Genomic DNA, 17,267 nt, shown 5'->3' with positions numbered 1-17,267 from the left:
TTTGGAACCCAACTTTTTCACCCCCCCCCCCCCCCCACCACACGTGCGGAACTCTCTCGTTTTGCTACAAAGGTTACAAGTAGAAATTGGAAAATTAATGGGCTTTGATTAGGCCCATTAAGGAGACTTTTTTTAATGGAAAAATAAAATACTCGGAGAATTATTAACTTGAAATATGCAGAATATTTGATAAAGTATAAATTTGGAAAATAATATCACAAAATATACATTTATTTTGAAACAAAAAATTTATTTTAAAACTGTCATATAAAATTAAAAGGAGGGAATATTTTTCAGTGGAAACAAAATAATTTTCACGTACATTATGATTGAGAAATATATTGTGTGTTTACAAGAAGTCTATGGAATTTAGTTGTGTATATATAATTATTAGACATATGTAACAGGTAAAATATTTTTCAAAATTTCTGGCCTTGAGATTCGTTTCCAACATATACATCTACATATTAGCGTAAAGGTGAGCAGTATCTTTCCAATTGTATATTGGTATGGTATACGTATATTTGTATACATACATGCATATTTGTAAGTACAAATCAAGGATTGGTACAACTACGTTGTCACTAAAAAAAAGAAGGGATGCACCAACTTTCCCTCCATTCTAATCAAACTTCTTTTAAATATGCTTCTCGTATGTTTATGCATACATGTATATGTATATACAACATATATACGTAAATATGTCGTATATATAAATAATTCTATTTATTCAAATGCTAGAAGTTTGATCTGGTTTATCGAATATTAATCAAATCTCACAAATATCTGTATTTAATGGAAATATAATTAGTGTTTTTTTGTAACCGGACTGAAATCCATACTAATTTTGGGATCGAGAACCAACGGTATGATTTGAATTATATGTTCTTTCTCTAAATTTGAAATTCGAATTTGGGACGAGACATATGCTTTGCACCCATATTTCACCGGTTGAATTAAAAGTTTTGGATAATATGATTAGTTTAATATAGAATTATATGTATAGTTTTGCGGACACAATTATAAGATTACCCGAAGTGAAATTGTGCTTCCAACATTGTAATTATATATATAAATATATGTCGATGGAATGTATGTATGTATATGTGTGCATGTGTATAAATATGTTAATACCAAAAATGGGATGCCTTTGTGAAGAAGAAATAACAGAGGTTAGGTCATTTGCTTGCGCAAAAATTGCTTGGATTGAGGTTTCTCCACTGTTCACATCCTATATGCCTATGGTGTATATACATACACTTCATGGATTTGATGTCTAACCCTAATTTCATTGCTTCACCTCCAAACAATCTCCAAATGTTTTTTTTTTAACCTCCAATCTCATATTAAATTTTAAAAAGTGCCCACCTGAAAAAAAATAAAAATTAAAGTAATCATTTCTTCCAGAAATTCATCTGATTTACTGCACTAGTTCAATGATATTCCAAAAAAAAAAAAACAAAAAAATCTCATCTTCATCAAACAGTAAAAGCCTTCCTTTGGTGTTCCTGCATCTGATCTTTCACCATTTAGATCACAAATTAGAATCAGACAAAAACTTGGGAGTTCTACATTGGTTCAAGAGATCTGTTTTCAAAGATTCTGTGATGAATAAAACTGAAAATTTAACTGAAGCCAAGTAGAAGTAAAAAAACAGGAACTGAAACTATTATTACCTAAAACTAGTTGGCACTTTCTTGGATCTAAGTCGTGTCTTGTAAAGGAAACAGAATGTAAGGGCTCAAACAGACAAGAGGTCAAAGGAAACTGGATTATCTTTGACACCACTCTTTAGCTGTTCATGCTCTAACAACAACAGGTCAATATCAGAGCTTCCAAAGCGAGCTTCTCTACCAATCAATTCCCATGTTTCATAAAAATTGCTTATATTTTTTTTCTCTATCTCATGTTTCAAGCAAAGACCTAACCCAACCTCCTTCCTATATATTCACTTTGGTTCAAACCCATGAACCCATACACAAGAAAAAAGAAAGGAAAAAACAGGGAAAAGGTTTCAGTAACCACCTGCTTAGAACCGGAAACATCGTTAATTTCTTCCAAAGTTACAGAGCAATGGCGGATTTCACAGTGTATCAGCTTCTTTTCTATGTCTTGGTTTGCATTCTCATAGTTCTTCCTCGGCCTGCATTTGGAATTACAAGACATTATAAGCTCGAAGTATGTGAACTTGTTTACCGTTTGTAGATAAGTACTAGTAGATCTTTGTTAAGACAGTGAATAACAATGGATGTTTCTTTATGCAGATCAAAATGCAAAACGTGACACGTCTCTGCCACACGAGGAGCATTGTTTCGGTTAACGGGCAGTTCCCAGGGCCTCGGCTTGTGGCAAGAGAAGGCGACCGCCTTCTGATAAAAGTCGTCAACCATGTTTCAAACAATATCTCCATTCACTGGTAATAATATGCTACAAAGTTATAGCAGGAATTCCTGAGAAAAGAAAAAGGCTACGACTAACCGTGTTTTTTGGCTTTTGCGGGTGTAAAACCAGGCATGGGATCCGGCAGTTGCGGTCTGGTTGGGCTGACGGACCAGCATACATAACACAGTGTCCTATTCAAACAGGACAGAGTTATGTCTATAACTACACCATTATCGGACAGAGAGGCACACTCTGGTACCATGCTCACGTTTCATGGTTAAGATCAACGATCTACGGTCCGCTCATCATTCTTCCCAAACGAGGTGTTCCTTACCCGTTTGCCAAACCTTACAAAGAAATTCCCATGATCTTTGGTAAGGATGACAACCAATCAAGAACCACCTTATACACTATGAAGCTTACATTTCGAGAGTTTAGTAACATAACTGATCATCTGTCAAATTATAGGGGAGTGGTTCAATGCAGACCCCGAGGCAATCATTAACCAAGCACTTAAAACAGGAGGTGGTCCTAATGTTTCAGATGCCTACACAATCAATGGCCTTCCCGGTCCATTATATAACTGCTCAGCTAAAGGTAACATGCAAATGATTTGTTGATTCCTACCTCTTAATCTTAGTTTGATAGAATACCACCTAATCTGGGCAAATGGATATAAAACAGACACATTCAGACTCAGAGTGAGACCTGGGAAAACATACCTTTTACGGCTAATGAATGCTGCACTCAATGACGAACTCTTCTTCAGCATTGCAAACCATACAGTAACAGTTGTTGAAGCTGATGCCATCTATGTTAAGCCATTTGAGACGGACACCATCTTAATTGCTCCAGGCCAGACCACGAACGTTCTCCTGAAGACGAAATCTCAATACCCGAAAGCCTCATTCTTCATGACTGCTAGGCCATATGTCACAGGTCAAGGCACTTTCGATAACTCTACGGTTGCAGGCATATTAGAATATGAACCACCGAAAAGCACCAAAGCCATTCACTCAAAGACCTCTATCAAGAACCTTCAACTCCTTAAACCAGTGCTTCCTGCCCTTAATGACACAAATTTCGCTACCGCCTTCATCAATAAACTGCGCAGCCTGAACAGCAAGAGATTCCCAGCAACCGTGCCTAAAGAGGTCGATCAGAAATTCTTCTTCACGGTAGGATTGGGAACTAACCCTTGCAGCCAAAAGAACCAGTCGTGCCAGGGACCTAATGGCACGATGTTTGCAGCCTCGGTCAACAATATCTCCTTCATAATGCCCACAACAGCTCTCCTCCAATCTCACTATTCCGGCCAGTCTCATGGAGTATACAGCCCATATTTTCCACATGATCCCCTCATCCCATTTAACTACACTGGGAATCCACCAAATAACACCATGGTTAGTAATGGGACAAAGCTGCTGGTTCTACCCTTTAATACCAGCGTCGAGCTGGTGATGCAAGACACCAGTATTCTAGGTGCTGAAAGCCATCCTCTTCACCTTCATGGATTTAACTTCTTTGTTGTCGGCCAAGGGTTTGGGAATTTCGACCCTAAAAAGGATCCCAAGAACTTCAATCTTGTCGACCCGATAGAGAGAAACACAGTCGGTGTCCCATCTGGTGGTTGGGTAGCCATTCGGTTCCTTGCAGATAACCCAGGTTAGTAAAACAAATCAAACACTACACATAATGTTTGGCATATACCTATGTTTACACACATCCAATGTGAAAAAAAGAAAGAATGAAATGAACATGTGGGCAATACCTTTGACAGGAGTGTGGTTCATGCACTGTCACCTGGAAGTACACACCAGCTGGGGTTTGAAGATGGCTTGGCTCGTTTTAGATGGAGATACACCTGACCAGAAGCTTCTTCCTCCTCCGGCAGATTTGCCAAGATGCTGAAACCCACCTTCCTGCTCTGCCATTCGAGTCCTTTTTTGTGTCTCATCTGTTTTATTTTTCTGATTTCAAGCTCTTTGCATTTCTCCGGCCATTTAACAATTTGAGATGAGGTCGTTTTGTGTTAAATAAATTGTTTTTGTCGGTTTGTATACATGAGATCAATTTCTGTTAAACTTGAGTTCTCCTTTTGCTCACCCATATGACTTCTACAGTCTACTTCTATCTATACAACTGATCAGATGTAACCAGACAGTAACGACAGCATAAAACAGATAATAAAGAACTATTCTAACAATAAACCATTTTGACTAGAAATTTGGATTCTGCGTTTCTCTGAAATGGTTAATGAATTACATGAACAGCGGAAAGCATTTGCGCACCTGACAATGACATAAGAGAACCATATGTTCCAACAGAGATTAGCTGAATAGAATATCAGAATCTTTCTTTCTTGCTGCGATCAACTTTTCTCCATAGCACTTCTTCCTCCACTGTTCAAGCTCCCGAGTCCCGACTTTGACGTTCCTTAAGAAAATCGAGTTTTCGCATAGGATTTTCTCCACATAAACTGAAAAGAAACTCCTTAAGTCCATCTTCAATCAAAATCTGAACACTTACAGATTCACGTTGAAACATCTTCAAGGCATAGCAATCACAGAGTAGGTATTCAAGGACATAAAAAAGAAGAGAAAAAACAACATGCCAAAACAATGCAAACGCCATTGCATATAACATGATTTCACAAAGACAATATCTTCCTATCACAATTTCGTATATCAAATCATTCTGAATCCAAATTGCCAGAGTAAAACCTTAAGCTACAAAAAATTTTCCTCATTTTTCAACTAGAATTGGAAAAAGCAACCAACTTCAATTATCTAACTCCTCCACCCTTCTCTTCTTCCTGCTCTTCTTCTCCTCGGAAACCATTTCTCCATCACTCTTCCTCCTCTTCTTCTTCTCCATTTTCTCGCCCTTCCTATTAACGTCTTCTGCTTTACCTTTCGCTGTTACTTTTCCGCCCTCAACATCTCCAGCTTCTTTTCTGTCTTTCGTGTTCTTCTTATTCTTATTCTTCTTGCCCTCCTTTGTCTCACTCGCTCCATCCTGACTCGGTCCTTGACTCGCCTCTACTCTCCCATGAAGCGGCTCCTCCTCCGTCACGGTCTTGCTTTCCCGGTCACCATTCCCAACCAGTTCACCAACCCCGTCACTCTCCTCCTTCTTCTTATGCTTCTTCTTCTGAATTCCATCGCAAATTCCCCAGCTCACGTCGTTGGATCGATTCGGCTCGCCGGATCCACGGGTCGGGTCTCGCTCCAGTGTAACGTCGGACCTGGGCTTCTTCTCCTTCAAGGACGAAACTTTTATGCCCCTGTGAAGACCCTTCAGCTCGTTGAAGGCCGCGGAGGTGCGTCGGAGGTACGCGCTTACGGCTTGCGTAGCGCCGTTCTCGGATGACGCAAATTTGGAGAGGATCGACGCCGCTTTGGAGATGGAGAAGGGCTCGGCGCTGATGACTTTTCCAGTGACCGTCTTCATGGGGATAGTATCTCAACGATCTTCGCGCCGAGCCCCAGCGACAAAAATCAACGATTTAGGGATTTTTCAAGGGTTTTAGGTTTCACAGGAGCTGCAGCCTGCAGACCCACGTGCAAGAAAAAAGGAGAAATTAAAGACCTAATCATATTAAATAAATCCCTAATTAATTGCATCTCTAAACAGTCTTAATTGGGATATTTTACTAAAAGTATCAAAATTTCCAAACTTTACTGTTACATAGAAATGATAAAAAGAAAAAAAAATTATCATAACAATTAAATTATAATATAATCATAGATTGATTTTATAAAGGCGCATTTAGAATACGACTGTAAAACTAAAACATAATATATATATATAACTAGAAAATTATTGTTTATAATTACGTTCTACATAACATAATCGTGTTAAAAATAGCAAGTACGAGTAGAAGTGTATTTGAAATATTTTGGCATATTATATCACAAAATTTCGTGCAAATTTTTTTGATGTATTTTATAATATCCCAACTTTTTTAAATCTTGTTCCCAATTTTATTCGAAATTCAACTTTACGAAGCATATAACTTTTAATATTAATTTACATGGCATGTAATATTAATTACCTTTGACTCTGATTTATATTATTTTTATTAGACACTTTTAAAATTTTAAAACTAGCATATTATATATATATATATATATATATATATATATATATATATATGTATCCGAATACTAAAAAACAAATAATTACTCTCATAATTGTACTTGGATTTAGAAAGACGAAAACTTTTCGTTCAAAGGTGAAAACGTTTTTTGTTTTGGGTAAAAACAAAGGTGAAAACTTTGTTTCCTCGGGGGTTATTCGCGTCAAGGTGCGTAAATTACATAGCGTTTTTCCGTGTTTACATACAGTAATTTTCTCATCTCTCACGTAGCAAATTTGTGAAACACAGACTGGGAATCGGAGGGGGAAAAATAACAAATTGCTCAGGAACAAACAAAATGGGGGATGGAGATTCGAGGTCGCGAAGCAAGAAGATGAAATTTTCAGCATTTGGGCAAATCTGCAGGAGGAGGAAGAAGTTTCTGATCTGGTTTGTCTCCGTCAAGAACAAGCCAAGCCATCTTCAAGCCCCAGCTGGTGTGTACTTCCAAGTGGCAGTGCATGAACCATACACCTGTCGAAAGCAATTTCGCAATTTGTTCGTAAATCTGCACATTGAACTTGCAAGCAAAGATGCGTACAAGATGTTCGATTGTTTTACCGACCTGGGTTATCTGCAAGGAATCGAATCGCCACCCAACCACCGGAAGGCACACCGACTGTGTTTCTCTCAATCGGGTCGACGAGATTGAAGTTCTTCGGATCTTCGTTCGGGTCGAAATTCCCAAACCCTTGGCCGACAACGAAGAAGTTGAATCCATGGAGGTGAAGAGGATGGCTTTCGGCTCCGAGAATGCTGGTGTCTTGCATCACCAGCTCCACGCTGGTGTTAAAGGGTAGAACCAGCAGCTTTGTCCCGTTACCGACCATGGTGTTATTAGGTGGATTCCCAGTGTAGTTAAATGGGATGAGGGGATCATGGGGAAAATATGGGCTGTATACTCCATGAGACTGGCCGGAATAGTGAGATTGGAGGAGAGCTGTTGTGGGCATTATGAAGGAGATATTGTTGACCGAGGCTGCAAACATCGTGCCGTTAGGTCCCTGGCATGTCTGGTTCTTTTGGTTGCAAGGTTTAGTTCCCAATCCCACCGTGAAGAAGAATTTCTGATCGACCTCTGTAGGCACGTTTGCTGGGAATCTCTTGCTGTTCAGGCTGCGCAGTTTATTGGTGAAGGTGGTAGCGAAATTTGTGTCATTTAGGGCAGGAAGCACTGGTTTGAGGAGTTGAAGGTTCTTGATAGAGGTCTTTGAGTGAATGGCTTTGGTGCTTTTGGGTGGTTCGTATTCTAAGATGCCTGCAACCGTAGAGTTATCGAAAGTGCCTTGACCTGTGACATATGGCCTAGCAGTCATGAAGAATGAGGCTTTCGGGTATTGAGATTTCGTCTTCAGGAGAACGTTCGTGGTCTGGCCTGGAGCAATTAAGATGGTGTCCGTCTCAAATGGCTTAACATAGATCGCATCAGCTTCAACAACTGTTACTGTATGGTTTGCAATGCTGAAGAAGAGCTCGTCATTGAGTGCAGCATTGATTAGCCGTAAAAGGTATGTTTTCCCAGGTTTCACTCTGAGTCTGAATGTGTCTGTTTTATATCCATTTGCCCAGATTAGGTGGTATTCTATCAAATCAAGATTAAGAGGTAGGAAGCAACAATCATTTGCATGTTACCTTTAGCTGAGCAGTTGTATAATGGACCGGGAAGCCCATTGATTGTGTAGGCATCTGAAACATTAGGACCGCCTCCTGTTTTAAGTGCTTGGTTAATGATTGCCTCGGGGTCTGCATTGAACCACTCCCCTGTAATTTGACAGATAATCAGTAATGTTGCTAAATTCTCGACATGTAAGCTTCATAGTGTATATGATGGTTCTGGATTGGTTATCATCCTTACCAAAGATCATGGGAACTTCTCTGTAAGGTTTGGCAAATGGGTAAGGAACGCCTCGTTTGGGAAGAATGATGAGTGGACCATAGATCGTTGATCTTAACCATGAAATGTGAGCATGGTACCAGAGTGTGCCTCTCTGTCCGATAATGGTGTAGTTGTAGACATAACTCTGTCCTGTTTGAATAGGACACTGTGTTATGTATGCCGGTCCGTCAGCCCAACCAGAACGCAACTGCCGGATCCCATGCCTGTTTTCACACCCCGCAAAAGCCAAAAAATCACGGTTAGTGATAGCCTTTTTCTTTTATCGGGCATTCTGTTTGAAACATAGTTGACGACTTTTATCAGAAGGCGGTCGCCTTCTCTTGCCACCAGCCGAGGCCCTGGGAACTTCCCGTTAACCGAAACAATGCTCCTCGTGTGGCAGAGACGTGTCACGTTTTGCATTTTGATCTACACATGTGAAACATTGATCATTATTTGCATTTTCTGTTAACCACATTGCCTTTCCCCATTAACAATTCATATACTGCACATGAAGTTGGCCTTACTTCAAGCTTGTAGTGTCTTGTAATACCAAATGCAGGCGAAGGAAGAAGAACGAGAAGGCAAGAGAACAGAGCAAGGAAATGTTGAAACTTCATGGAAAGTGTCATTGTTCCTGCAAAATCCATAAAAGAAATGGAGGTATGACCGAGTCCGTTCTAGCTCGGATTGCTTTCTTGTAAATGTGCTTAATGGGTTTGAATCGAGGCCAATATATAGGATGGGAGGGTGGGTGTTTTGCTTGAAAAACGAGATAGAGAAATAGTAATAGTTTTGTGAAATTCTGCACTGATGTTGACCAGTTGTTAGACCAGACACAGCTTAAGGAGTGGTGTCAAAGATAAATCTAAAAAAGGTTGTCTCTTTTGATCTCCTTCCTCTTCAAGTCGAAAACTTTCTTTCTTTTTTTAAATGTTTTGTTTCAGGACAAGGCATTTTAACGTGAAGAAAGATGGCAGTGTATTAATGGCGATTAGGGTTCTTGAAACCATTTGCGTTTCAGGACAAGCCAATTTGCGTTTTAGTTTTGTAACACTCAATGCGTAAGAATATGGATTTGTCGGATTTGTGTAATGAAATTGATTATCCGTTTATATTGTATAATTGAGGATTAGACCACCTCTATTTTTTTTTTAAATAGCTATTATAGTTTTTGTGTTGGAGTTGGGATTCTATTAGAAATACAAATGGCAAAAACGAAAATTTGGACATTAAGCCAAAAAAAAAAGAGACACTGTAGCTATCAAAAGAGGGTCAGCTATGGAATATCCATAACAGGTCATGGATGAAAGAGTGAAGAAACCTCATTGGACGTTTTCTTTAGTAAAAAAGAAAAGGAATGGAAAAATCCCATATAACTATTCAAATTTTATAAAATATGATAAATAAATATTTAATTTTTTGTTTTATCTAATTGATAATTTAAATGGTAAAATGTTCTAAATTGATATTTTAAATATTAAAATATTCTAAACAAAATCATAAAATCGATAACAATTCACAACCTCAATTCTAACGAGTTTTACGGTATTCTCCAATCTCTTTTTTCTCGTCTCGCGCTCTTCCACCCTCTCATCTCGTCCCTTGAGTCCGCTCTCTCGTCTTCATCGACAAAATAAGAACAGGGAAAGTATGTCATAGATATCGGAATTCGGATATCCGGAATTTGAGTATTCGAAAATTCCGTACTCGACAATGGTTTTTGAATCCTAAAACCCGAAAAAACTCGAATTCGCATGTATTTGGGGAACCAGCTCATCAATTTCCAGCTTCCCTTTCAGTTTCTGGGCAAACAAAGAGACCATGATATCCGACACAGCCGTTTTCCGGTAGATTCGGTGTTCGTAGTCCTTACAAGACATCATCAAACTAAACAAATCTGACCGAATAATTTTCTGTCTTGTCCGAATTTCGAAATTCTATACGGCCATTTATTTATTTTCTGCTTTCTCATTACAGTTATGACACATACATTCAGGTGATTCTAATCACTCGGATACATCTAAATGGCATACATTCTCTTCGACAAAATCCCGGAAAACTCGATCAATCCCGTGAGCTGTCTGGACCGAGACATGGACTCTCTCTGCTCGTTTCTTGCGTTGGAAGCTTCGATCCGATGCCTCACCACCCAATATCCCATCGTCCCGAGCGTCGTCAGCATTATCGACGCTCCCACCACCGTCACACCCACCGCTAGCCACCGCTCCTCCTCCCCCACTACCACAAACGCTAACGCCAAAAACGCTACCGATATCAAAACGCAGGCCAACCACATCAGCTTGTTGATCACTGCCATCATGTTCTTCTTCGCGTTATGCTCGATCGCCACCACCGAGGTCTGGACAACCACAACGCCCAGCGATATGAACAACGCGATCGAATCGAACACGAAGAATATTGTAAACGCTGGTCTCCCCGCGATATTCGCCTCCCCCAGGGACTGTCCCCACAAAACCGAGCTCGGATCGTCCACGTACTGTCCCGGGACGGTGAAAATGGCCGCAAACGCGACTGTGGCGATCAGAACGGCGACCACGGTTGTGGAATTGATGGCGTTGTTTAGGCCCTCGACGTGCATTTTGTTGATGCGTTTGGCGATCCCCTGAACGCGTTTCCGCGTTTCCCGAGCGTGTTCGAGCTGGTGGTGGACCTCGTGCTTGATGTCGCTCACCGTTTGTTTGAGCTCGCGAGCCGCCTCGTTTGCGGCCGGCGCATGGTTTTTGATGGACTTGGCGGAGGGGACTCCGTGGTTTCGGAGAACGACGGCGACTTCCTCGTGGCCGGTTTTCTCGGCAGTGTCGAGAGCTGTTTCTCCGGCTCGGTTTATGGCTCTCGTGCTCGTTCCCTTGTTCTCTAGAAGCAACTCTACTATCTACAGAGAGACGATGCCACGTAAGCTGGATCTTGATTTTAGTGGCGGCTATTTCGTTTTTTCTGTTGGGTTATATTAAATTAGATTTTTTTTTTTTGGTTTTAGAAATCCATTGGTCTTTTGTACTAGATTTGGTAAATGTTCCTTTAAAAAGAAATTGTTGGTTTTTCTTTTGTTCTTATATTCGGTTGGTCTTCGATTTAGAGGTTCGAATTTAGTTTGGTTATAATTGGATCCAATTACTTCCAATTTAGAAAAACTATAATCATATTCAATTGGGTTCAATTTTTAATTATTTTTACAAAAATATTTATTTAAAAAAAACGATTTTTTCTTATTATTTTTATTTGGTTGGAGTTAAAATCATTCAATTTTTATATGGTATTTGATCGGTTATATTATTTGGTTTAATTATTGGATTATTAACCAAATTGGTTTTGGTTCAAGTTGGATTTTTTATTTTATTTTAGAAAAATCTTCTCAAATTCGGTTCGATTACGAAAATGTGTTATGCGGTTATGATGAGTTCGGTTTACGCTAAACCCAACCGAATGGATGATGTTAAAAAAGAAAAAGAAAAGGAGGTTAACCTGAGTCCGGCCCTTCCTCGAGGCGACGTGTAATGGCGTGTTACCCTTGGAATCCACCATGTTCAGAGCAGAACGACCTCCCTTCATGAGCTCGATGACTACGTCCAGGCTCTGACCCTTTACAGCCATGTGAAGTGGCGTCTGCCCCTTCTTGTCCGTTCTCGTCGCCGTATCCGGCTCTGCCACCACCACCGCCTTCACCACCCGCGCGTGTCCGTTACGCGCCGCCGAGTGAAGCGCCGTCTTCCCGTTGCTCTTGGCGATCGCCGCCAGGCTGCTTCCGGCGGCCTCGATGAGGTACTCGACGACCTCCACGTGCCCCTGTGCCGCCGCTGTGTGGAGAGCCGTCGTGTTCGACGGATCCACCGTCATGGCTAGCTCACACAGACTGGGAATCGGAGGGGGAAAAATAACAAATTGCTCAGGAACAAACAAAATGGGGGATGGAGATTCGAGGTCGCGAAGCAAGAAGATGAAATTTTCAGCATTTGGGCAAATCTGCAGGAGGAGGAAGAAGTTTCTGATCTGGTTTGTCTCCGTCAAGAACAAGCCAAGCCATCTTCAAGCCCCAGCTGGTGTGTACTTCCAAGTGGCAGTGCATGAACCATACACCTGTCGAAAGCAATTTCGCAATTTGTTCGTAAATCTGGATTCAGATCTCAATTTATGCACCGGGTCGGATCAGTACTCGAAGAAAGCTTACCCAATTCTCCTTGTTTGGCGGCGATGTGAAAAGGGTCGAACCCATTTCGAGCTTTGGTCTCGGCGTCGGCGAGATCGTAATGCTTAATCAGCTCTCCGACCACATCGGAATCGCCGTACTCCGCCGCCGCGTAAAGGGCGGTCTCTCCCGATTGGTTTTGCTTCTGTAATAATTCTCTCAACCGATCTTCATCTTCTCCGGTTTCACTCAGAATCTCCTTCACTGCTGTGAGATCTCCTCGCCTCACCGCCGAATGGAGAGGCGAGTCTTCGCGTTTTCCCGTCAATTGCTTCGCCATTTTCTTCCTAACGGAAGCTGCCTTTCCAGATGTTGATGCCTCCTCCATTGGAAGAAGCTGAAACAAAATGATATGTGAACGAGGAACAGATCTTCGATGGAGAGAGAGAGAGAGAGAGACGACCAAAATGATCTGTGAATGAAAAGAAAAAAAAAACAATCAAGAAGAACATCTATGTCTATTCTGCAATGGTTGAAGAAAATATTTTCCGAGGATTTCCATTTCGGATTCGGACAAGTGATTTCGTGGGTTCGGTTTGCTATCAATAGGGAGATGATTACATTACAGAGGCCAAGAGTTCCGTTTGAAGAAGGTGATAATGTTTTTTTTTTTTTTTTTTTGAAAAATTTATTTAACCTCTCTGTTCTTCCAGATTTTTTCGAAACCTCCATTTAGAAATGTTAGAACGGAAGAAGAAATCTCACCCATTCATTGATCATACTACTATTTTTAATAGAGAGATATATAAACTACCTTCATGTGTCTATATAACAGAACACCATATATGACAAAACAGACCAAATCTAATATGGGTGAAAAGGACTTCCGGTCTGTACCCAGATAGAACTCGCCTCAGACAGTTCCGACATGTCAGGAACCCAGATAGAATTGTGACTTGCAGCTTTGGAAGAAACCTATATCCCCTTCTTCAGTAATATTCTATACCTAATCGGCATTTATATCGGATTTCGATCATGTTTGTATTCGGTTTTTCGTTAAGAAAAAAATACGCACGTTCAAAACCTATTTTTGTTTGGTATTCAGTGTTTTTTTAATTTCATTTTCATTTTCAATTCAGATTTGGTCAAATATAATTTGAAAGAATATATCCAACCGTCTTAAGATCATATTTGATTCAGATATGAATAGATGTTATTCAGATCAATTTGGATTTCACATATCCGAATCGAAAATCCACCACGGAAAGTATCACATTACTTTCAGAACAAGTAATCCAATCAAATCTCTAATGGTCATGTGTCCTAAGACAGGCATCTTTACAGGTTAATAAAACCTAAGTCTAATTAACTCCTAATGAAAGCCTAATCCTAAGATTAGTGTTAAAACCAATCCTAAGCATTCTATTCAGGAGTTACTATCATCGACAGAATTAGTTCAAAAACATCAACAGAGATCGAGATCTTAGACATGTTGCACCGAAATCCTTTAACGTTCTCTTATTTCGAAATCTTATTTCCTCTCAAAGTAATTTAACATAATGGAACCCATCAATGTAATATGTATTTTGATATAAATAAAAAATAAAAATCTTCAATCTTTATAGGAAAGGGTGAATCGGCAAAAGCATATAAACTCAAAGGGTACCTCCATCGCTTAGCTGTGTTGTTTTGTGGACTCTCTTGTCAAAATGTAATCCACTGCTTCCTCAACAGTGTCTACAACCTGAAAGAAGACAGTATAGTTCAGGAAGGCCCTTCAGATTAACTGATTCATGATTGCATGGAAAAAAATATGCTTATGAATGTTTTTCAGTTACCAGATCGGCTGGAAAATCTCCATGATTATCTTTCCCTTTGAAAACACCGGTTCTTGTCAAGATCGAAAACCATGGCTGCCCAGCCTGGAACGGAGGTTAGACGCATAACGTTTTTTTTTTTTGCAGATTTGTACGGAATGGGTAGTGGAGAAGCAGCTCTAGTTTGAGAGAAAGCAAACCTGGCGTGCCCCTCTAATATCAATTTTGGGATTGTCTCCGATCATATATAACGTCCTGAAGTGGTGACTTCCTGAATTAGAATGATCCCCTACACGTTGATCTGAGTGGGGAACAGACGTTACGATTTGCCTCAGGACATCTTCAGCGTTCTTGAACACGGATGGATTTGGTTTCCCAAAAGACGTGTACTCCAGAGGGGTAGGATGAACTCTGCATGGTAATATCCATAGCATGAGACAGAATTTTGAAACTACTGCTTCTGCCCCAACTCGTTACGGCAAGAAATGAATTTGAATTTATCAGAACACATCTACGTTTTGCACTAGAAAAACCAGCTGATTTTTAATAAGGAAAGTAGGAAACTAACAATGTCAAGCGATATGAAGACGAACACATATACGCAGCAATTGTTACCTGTTGAAGATGGCTTCTAATGCAATCCTGAAGGCTCCCATACCAAGACGTTCAGTAGGAAATGCAGTCTGCCTTTTAGTCACTGTTCATCAGAATTCAAATTATATGTTGAAAATGGATAAAAACATCAGATGTTATCATGAGAACCTGGTAGTCCAAATCATCGTTGGCCAAGTACAATGGGGGTTGGGGTCCGATTCCTTTCCCTGGAAGTCCACCAGTCCGTAGAATGTCACAAAGAACCTAAAAGAACAATTTTTTATGGGCAAGACAATGCGATCACTTTAAGTTCTAAACACACCGTAAAGAGTACAGAAGATGAAATGCCATAAACCATTTATATGTAGAATTCACAGGGGGGGTTTCGTAACAAGTCACATTATCGACCAGCAAGAAGAAAAGAATACCTGGATGTCTTGGCTCCAGTCAACTGGATCACTAACAATAAATGCCGCCTGAACTCTAAGTGAAAGTATACGGTCTCTTGAATGAACTTCCTCGGCACCTTCCTGTCTAGTCTCCCATTTCTTATACGGCGCCAATGGATCAATGTTGTCAAAAAAAGACGAATATTCGTCTAGCGAAATGACATTTCTGAAAGTTGAGGCACAAAGCACGTCCAGGTAATGCAAGTTCGGGAAAAAAGGACAAATTGAAATCAGAAATAATGAGAAAGTGAACTGAAAAAACTTACTTAAATCCATAGTTTGACATCACTGCAGCAGGTTCTCCCTTTCCAGCTGCAACAATAAGCTCATTCTCAAACCTGGGCAAAGGCATCACAGAAGAGATGACGGTCAAATTCAAGAAATAAGGGATAATCCTATCTATCTCGGGCTAGATGATGTACATATTAAGATGACCTTCATATTCTCAACTCTCAAGGTAAGGACTCCTAAATGTGTTGTTAAGCATCAGCACACCGACTGATGAATCATGTGTTATGTTCACAGTCCACATGTAAGGGAAAATATCTGGAAACAAGCTCAAACTTGTTTGTAATATAATCCGGTTTAAGTTGCTTACCTATTCACCAGCTTTTGAAAAGGTGAGTGCCCCTGTACTACCTGCATCGTGAACATATCCAAATGAGTTCACTCGATGTGTTAACATCTGCCGGATACGTTTGGTGGTTATGATTACATTCACAGAAAGAGAGAAGATGCATTATCTTAAAGCTTTAAACCTGGAATGGAGAAATGTTCACCCCCAGTAGTTGACTCAACTCAGAGGCTCGTTTGGATTCAGGGTAGCCACCTCCTGTCAAATCCGATGACAAACCCGGATGAGCAATCATGATCCGAGAACTTCACAGAAAAGCCACAGACACAGACTCCCCGACAAAAGGGACATAAACTGTTTTCCCACCTTGACCCATTTGGAACTTTAGCCAAACAGTTGCAGCCAGATAATTCGTTAACATGTTTTAACCCAATTCTCAGACTCCATTGCTTGGTAAAATATACTTTTAAAAGAAAATTATTACCCTAAGGAAGATGACATAAATATACAGAGACTCACCATTCGTCAAAAATATGAAAGGCACCTTCAAAGCACCTGCAAGAGAAACACAGAGAAACTAAGACATCACAAACTCGTCGAGTAGATTGTCTATCAATCCAGTAATCGGTCAGTTGCACGTATCTCCATTATCCATAGCAAAACGATATCTTTGAGAGACCAAATCAGTCGAAATTCCAACAAGCCCAGCAATCCACGAATAAAAGCTACCCAAATACATAGAAATTATACATATATACACGGTGGTAGATGTAGCGCATACCAGAATCATCGTAGAGTCTTCGGACGGCACCGGGGGAGCCGCCGACGGGGGAATGGCCGAGAAGAACAACGCCATCTATGTCGAAGGCAATGCCGAAGGACGGACTGTGTGTTTCCAGAGAATCGAAGATAAAGAGAGAGAATCAATGGAAAAGGAACACAAAGCTCAGGCAGTTCGCTGGAGATCATCGGAAGCAGAGAGGGTTCAGCTAAGAGAGGAGAGAACTGACCGATTGGATTCAGCCGAGGAGTGACAGAACGAGCGAGGGAGAGAAGACGAAAACGGAGACGGTGATCGGAGATTGTTCCTCCGCCACTGAAGCGATCTTCTCGCGAAGATCCGGAGATGATTCATTCGCTTTCTCTTCCGTTTCTTCGCTCAACTGATCCGGAGGCAGATGAGAAATGACGTGAACCGAAAACTAGGTGTGGGCGTACCGATTTGGATGATATTCGTTCTCATGTTCGGTTTATTAATTTCAAACCGGTTTGGTTTAATTTTATTTT

At 40.4% G+C, this 17,267-nt stretch overlaps 5 protein-coding genes and 1 long non-coding RNA gene across 8 annotated transcripts; 2 read left to right on the top strand and 4 right to left on the bottom strand.

The window, feature by feature from the left end:
• The first annotated feature begins 1,558 nt into the window (after positions 1-1,558).
• LOC104814854 (laccase-17) lies at positions 1,559-4,487 on the top strand. Its single transcript, XM_010543071.2, has 6 exons — positions 1,559-2,178; positions 2,265-2,416; positions 2,512-2,756; positions 2,851-2,979; positions 3,067-4,047; positions 4,163-4,487. The coding sequence occupies exons 1-6, from the start codon at positions 1,867-1,869 to the stop codon at positions 4,291-4,293; spliced, it is 1,950 nt and encodes a 649-aa protein (XP_010541373.1). The 5' UTR covers positions 1,559-1,866; the 3' UTR covers positions 4,294-4,487.
• A 512-nt stretch (positions 4,488-4,999) lies between these two features.
• Positions 5,000-5,926, bottom strand: LOC104814853 (protein FAM133-like). The gene has a single exon (XM_010543070.1). It carries the CDS (start codon positions 5,833-5,835, stop codon positions 5,164-5,166), a length of 672 nt encoding a protein of 223 aa, XP_010541372.1. The 5' UTR covers positions 5,836-5,926; the 3' UTR covers positions 5,000-5,163.
• Positions 5,927-6,642: 716 nt separating this feature from the next.
• Positions 6,643-9,071, bottom strand: LOC104814851 (laccase-17-like). The gene is made up of 6 exons (XM_010543069.2): positions 8,927-9,071; positions 8,689-8,828; positions 8,379-8,623; positions 8,156-8,284; positions 7,089-8,069; positions 6,643-6,997 (listed from the first exon to the last, which is right to left on the bottom strand). Exons 1-6 carry the CDS (start codon positions 9,047-9,049, stop codon positions 6,867-6,869), a joined length of 1,749 nt encoding a protein of 582 aa, XP_010541371.1. The 5' UTR covers positions 9,050-9,071; the 3' UTR covers positions 6,643-6,866.
• LOC104814852 lies at positions 7,944-9,541 on the top strand. The gene is made up of 3 exons (XR_771989.1): positions 7,944-8,031; positions 8,562-8,658; positions 8,724-9,541. It is a non-coding gene; the product is annotated as an uncharacterized LOC104814852 (long non-coding RNA).
• Positions 9,542-10,184: 643 nt separating this feature from the next.
• Positions 10,185-14,290, bottom strand: LOC104814849 (ankyrin repeat-containing protein At5g02620-like). Its single transcript, XM_010543065.2, has 4 exons — positions 14,213-14,290; positions 12,558-13,018; positions 11,886-12,273; positions 10,185-11,295 (listed from the first exon to the last, which is right to left on the bottom strand). Exons 1-4 carry the CDS (start codon positions 14,216-14,218, stop codon positions 10,423-10,425), a joined length of 1,728 nt encoding a protein of 575 aa, XP_010541367.1. The 5' UTR covers positions 14,219-14,290; the 3' UTR covers positions 10,185-10,422.
• On the bottom strand, positions 12,856-17,165 carry LOC104814850 (uncharacterized protein YKR070W). Of its 3 annotated transcripts, none has more exons than XM_010543067.1 (13): positions 16,991-17,165; positions 16,762-16,865; positions 16,500-16,535; positions 16,165-16,238; positions 16,005-16,045; positions 15,673-15,744; positions 15,386-15,572; positions 15,126-15,221; positions 14,979-15,046; positions 14,564-14,774; positions 14,385-14,468; positions 14,213-14,290; positions 12,856-12,943 (listed from the first exon to the last, which is right to left on the bottom strand). In XM_010543067.1, exons 1-12 carry the CDS (start codon positions 17,113-17,115, stop codon positions 14,222-14,224), a joined length of 1,167 nt encoding a protein of 388 aa, XP_010541369.1. In that variant the 5' UTR covers positions 17,116-17,165; the 3' UTR covers positions 12,856-12,943; positions 14,213-14,221. The 3 variants fall into 3 exon arrangements, with proteins under 3 accessions (XP_010541369.1, XP_010541370.1, XP_010541368.1); XM_010543068.1 differs by lacking the exon at positions 12,856-12,943 and adding an exon at positions 13,000-13,018; XM_010543066.1 differs by lacking the exon at positions 12,856-12,943 and having other exon boundaries at positions 14,037-14,290.
• Between the last annotated feature and the right edge of the window lie 102 nt (positions 17,166-17,267).

Source organism: Tarenaya hassleriana, unplaced genomic scaffold (assembly GCF_000463585.1).
Source record: "Tarenaya hassleriana unplaced genomic scaffold, ASM46358v1 Cleome22, whole genome shotgun sequence".
Taxonomy (NCBI): domain Eukaryota; kingdom Viridiplantae; phylum Streptophyta; class Magnoliopsida; order Brassicales; family Cleomaceae; genus Tarenaya; species Tarenaya hassleriana.
This window is presented reverse-complemented; position numbering and strand designations above follow the sequence as displayed.

Coding starts and splice junctions, on each gene's coding strand:
- LOC104814854 (XM_010543071.2), top strand. CDS start 1,867: ATGTTTCATAAAAATTGCTTATATTTTTTTTCTCTATCTCATGTTTCA. Junction 2,179..2,264: donor CAAGACATTATAAGCTCGAA/GTATGTGAACTT, acceptor TTCTTTATGCAG/ATCAAAATGCAAAACGTGAC. Junction 4,048..4,162: donor GTTCCTTGCAGATAACCCAG/GTTAGTAAAACA, acceptor TACCTTTGACAG/GAGTGTGGTTCATGCACTGT.
- LOC104814853 (XM_010543070.1), bottom strand. CDS start 5,835: ATGAAGACGGTCACTGGAAAAGTCATCAGCGCCGAGCCCTTCTCCATC.
- LOC104814851 (XM_010543069.2), bottom strand. CDS start 9,049: ATGGATTTTGCAGGAACAATGACACTTTCCATGAAGTTTCAACATTTC. Junction 8,829..8,926: donor CAAGACACTACAAGCTTGAA/GTAAGGCCAACT, acceptor TCACATGTGTAG/ATCAAAATGCAAAACGTGAC. Junction 6,998..7,088: donor ATTCCTTGCAGATAACCCAG/GTCGGTAAAACA, acceptor TGCTTTCGACAG/GTGTATGGTTCATGCACTGC.
- LOC104814849 (XM_010543065.2), bottom strand. Junction 12,274..12,557: donor TCGAGTACTGATCCGACCCG/GTGCATAAATTG, acceptor TCCGATTCCCAG/TCTGTGTGAGCTAGCCATGA. Junction 11,296..11,885: donor CGAGGAAGGGCCGGACTCAG/GTTAACCTCCTT, acceptor GTCTCTCTGTAG/ATAGTAGAGTTGCTTCTAGA.
- LOC104814850 (XM_010543067.1), bottom strand. CDS start 17,115: ATGAATCATCTCCGGATCTTCGCGAGAAGATCGCTTCAGTGGCGGAGG. Junction 16,866..16,990: donor TCCTCGGCTGAATCCAATCG/GTCAGTTCTCTC, acceptor GGAAACACACAG/TCCGTCCTTCGGCATTGCCT. Junction 15,047..15,125: donor ACGATGATTTGGACTACCAG/GTTCTCATGATA, acceptor ACTAAAAGGCAG/ACTGCATTTCCTACTGAACG.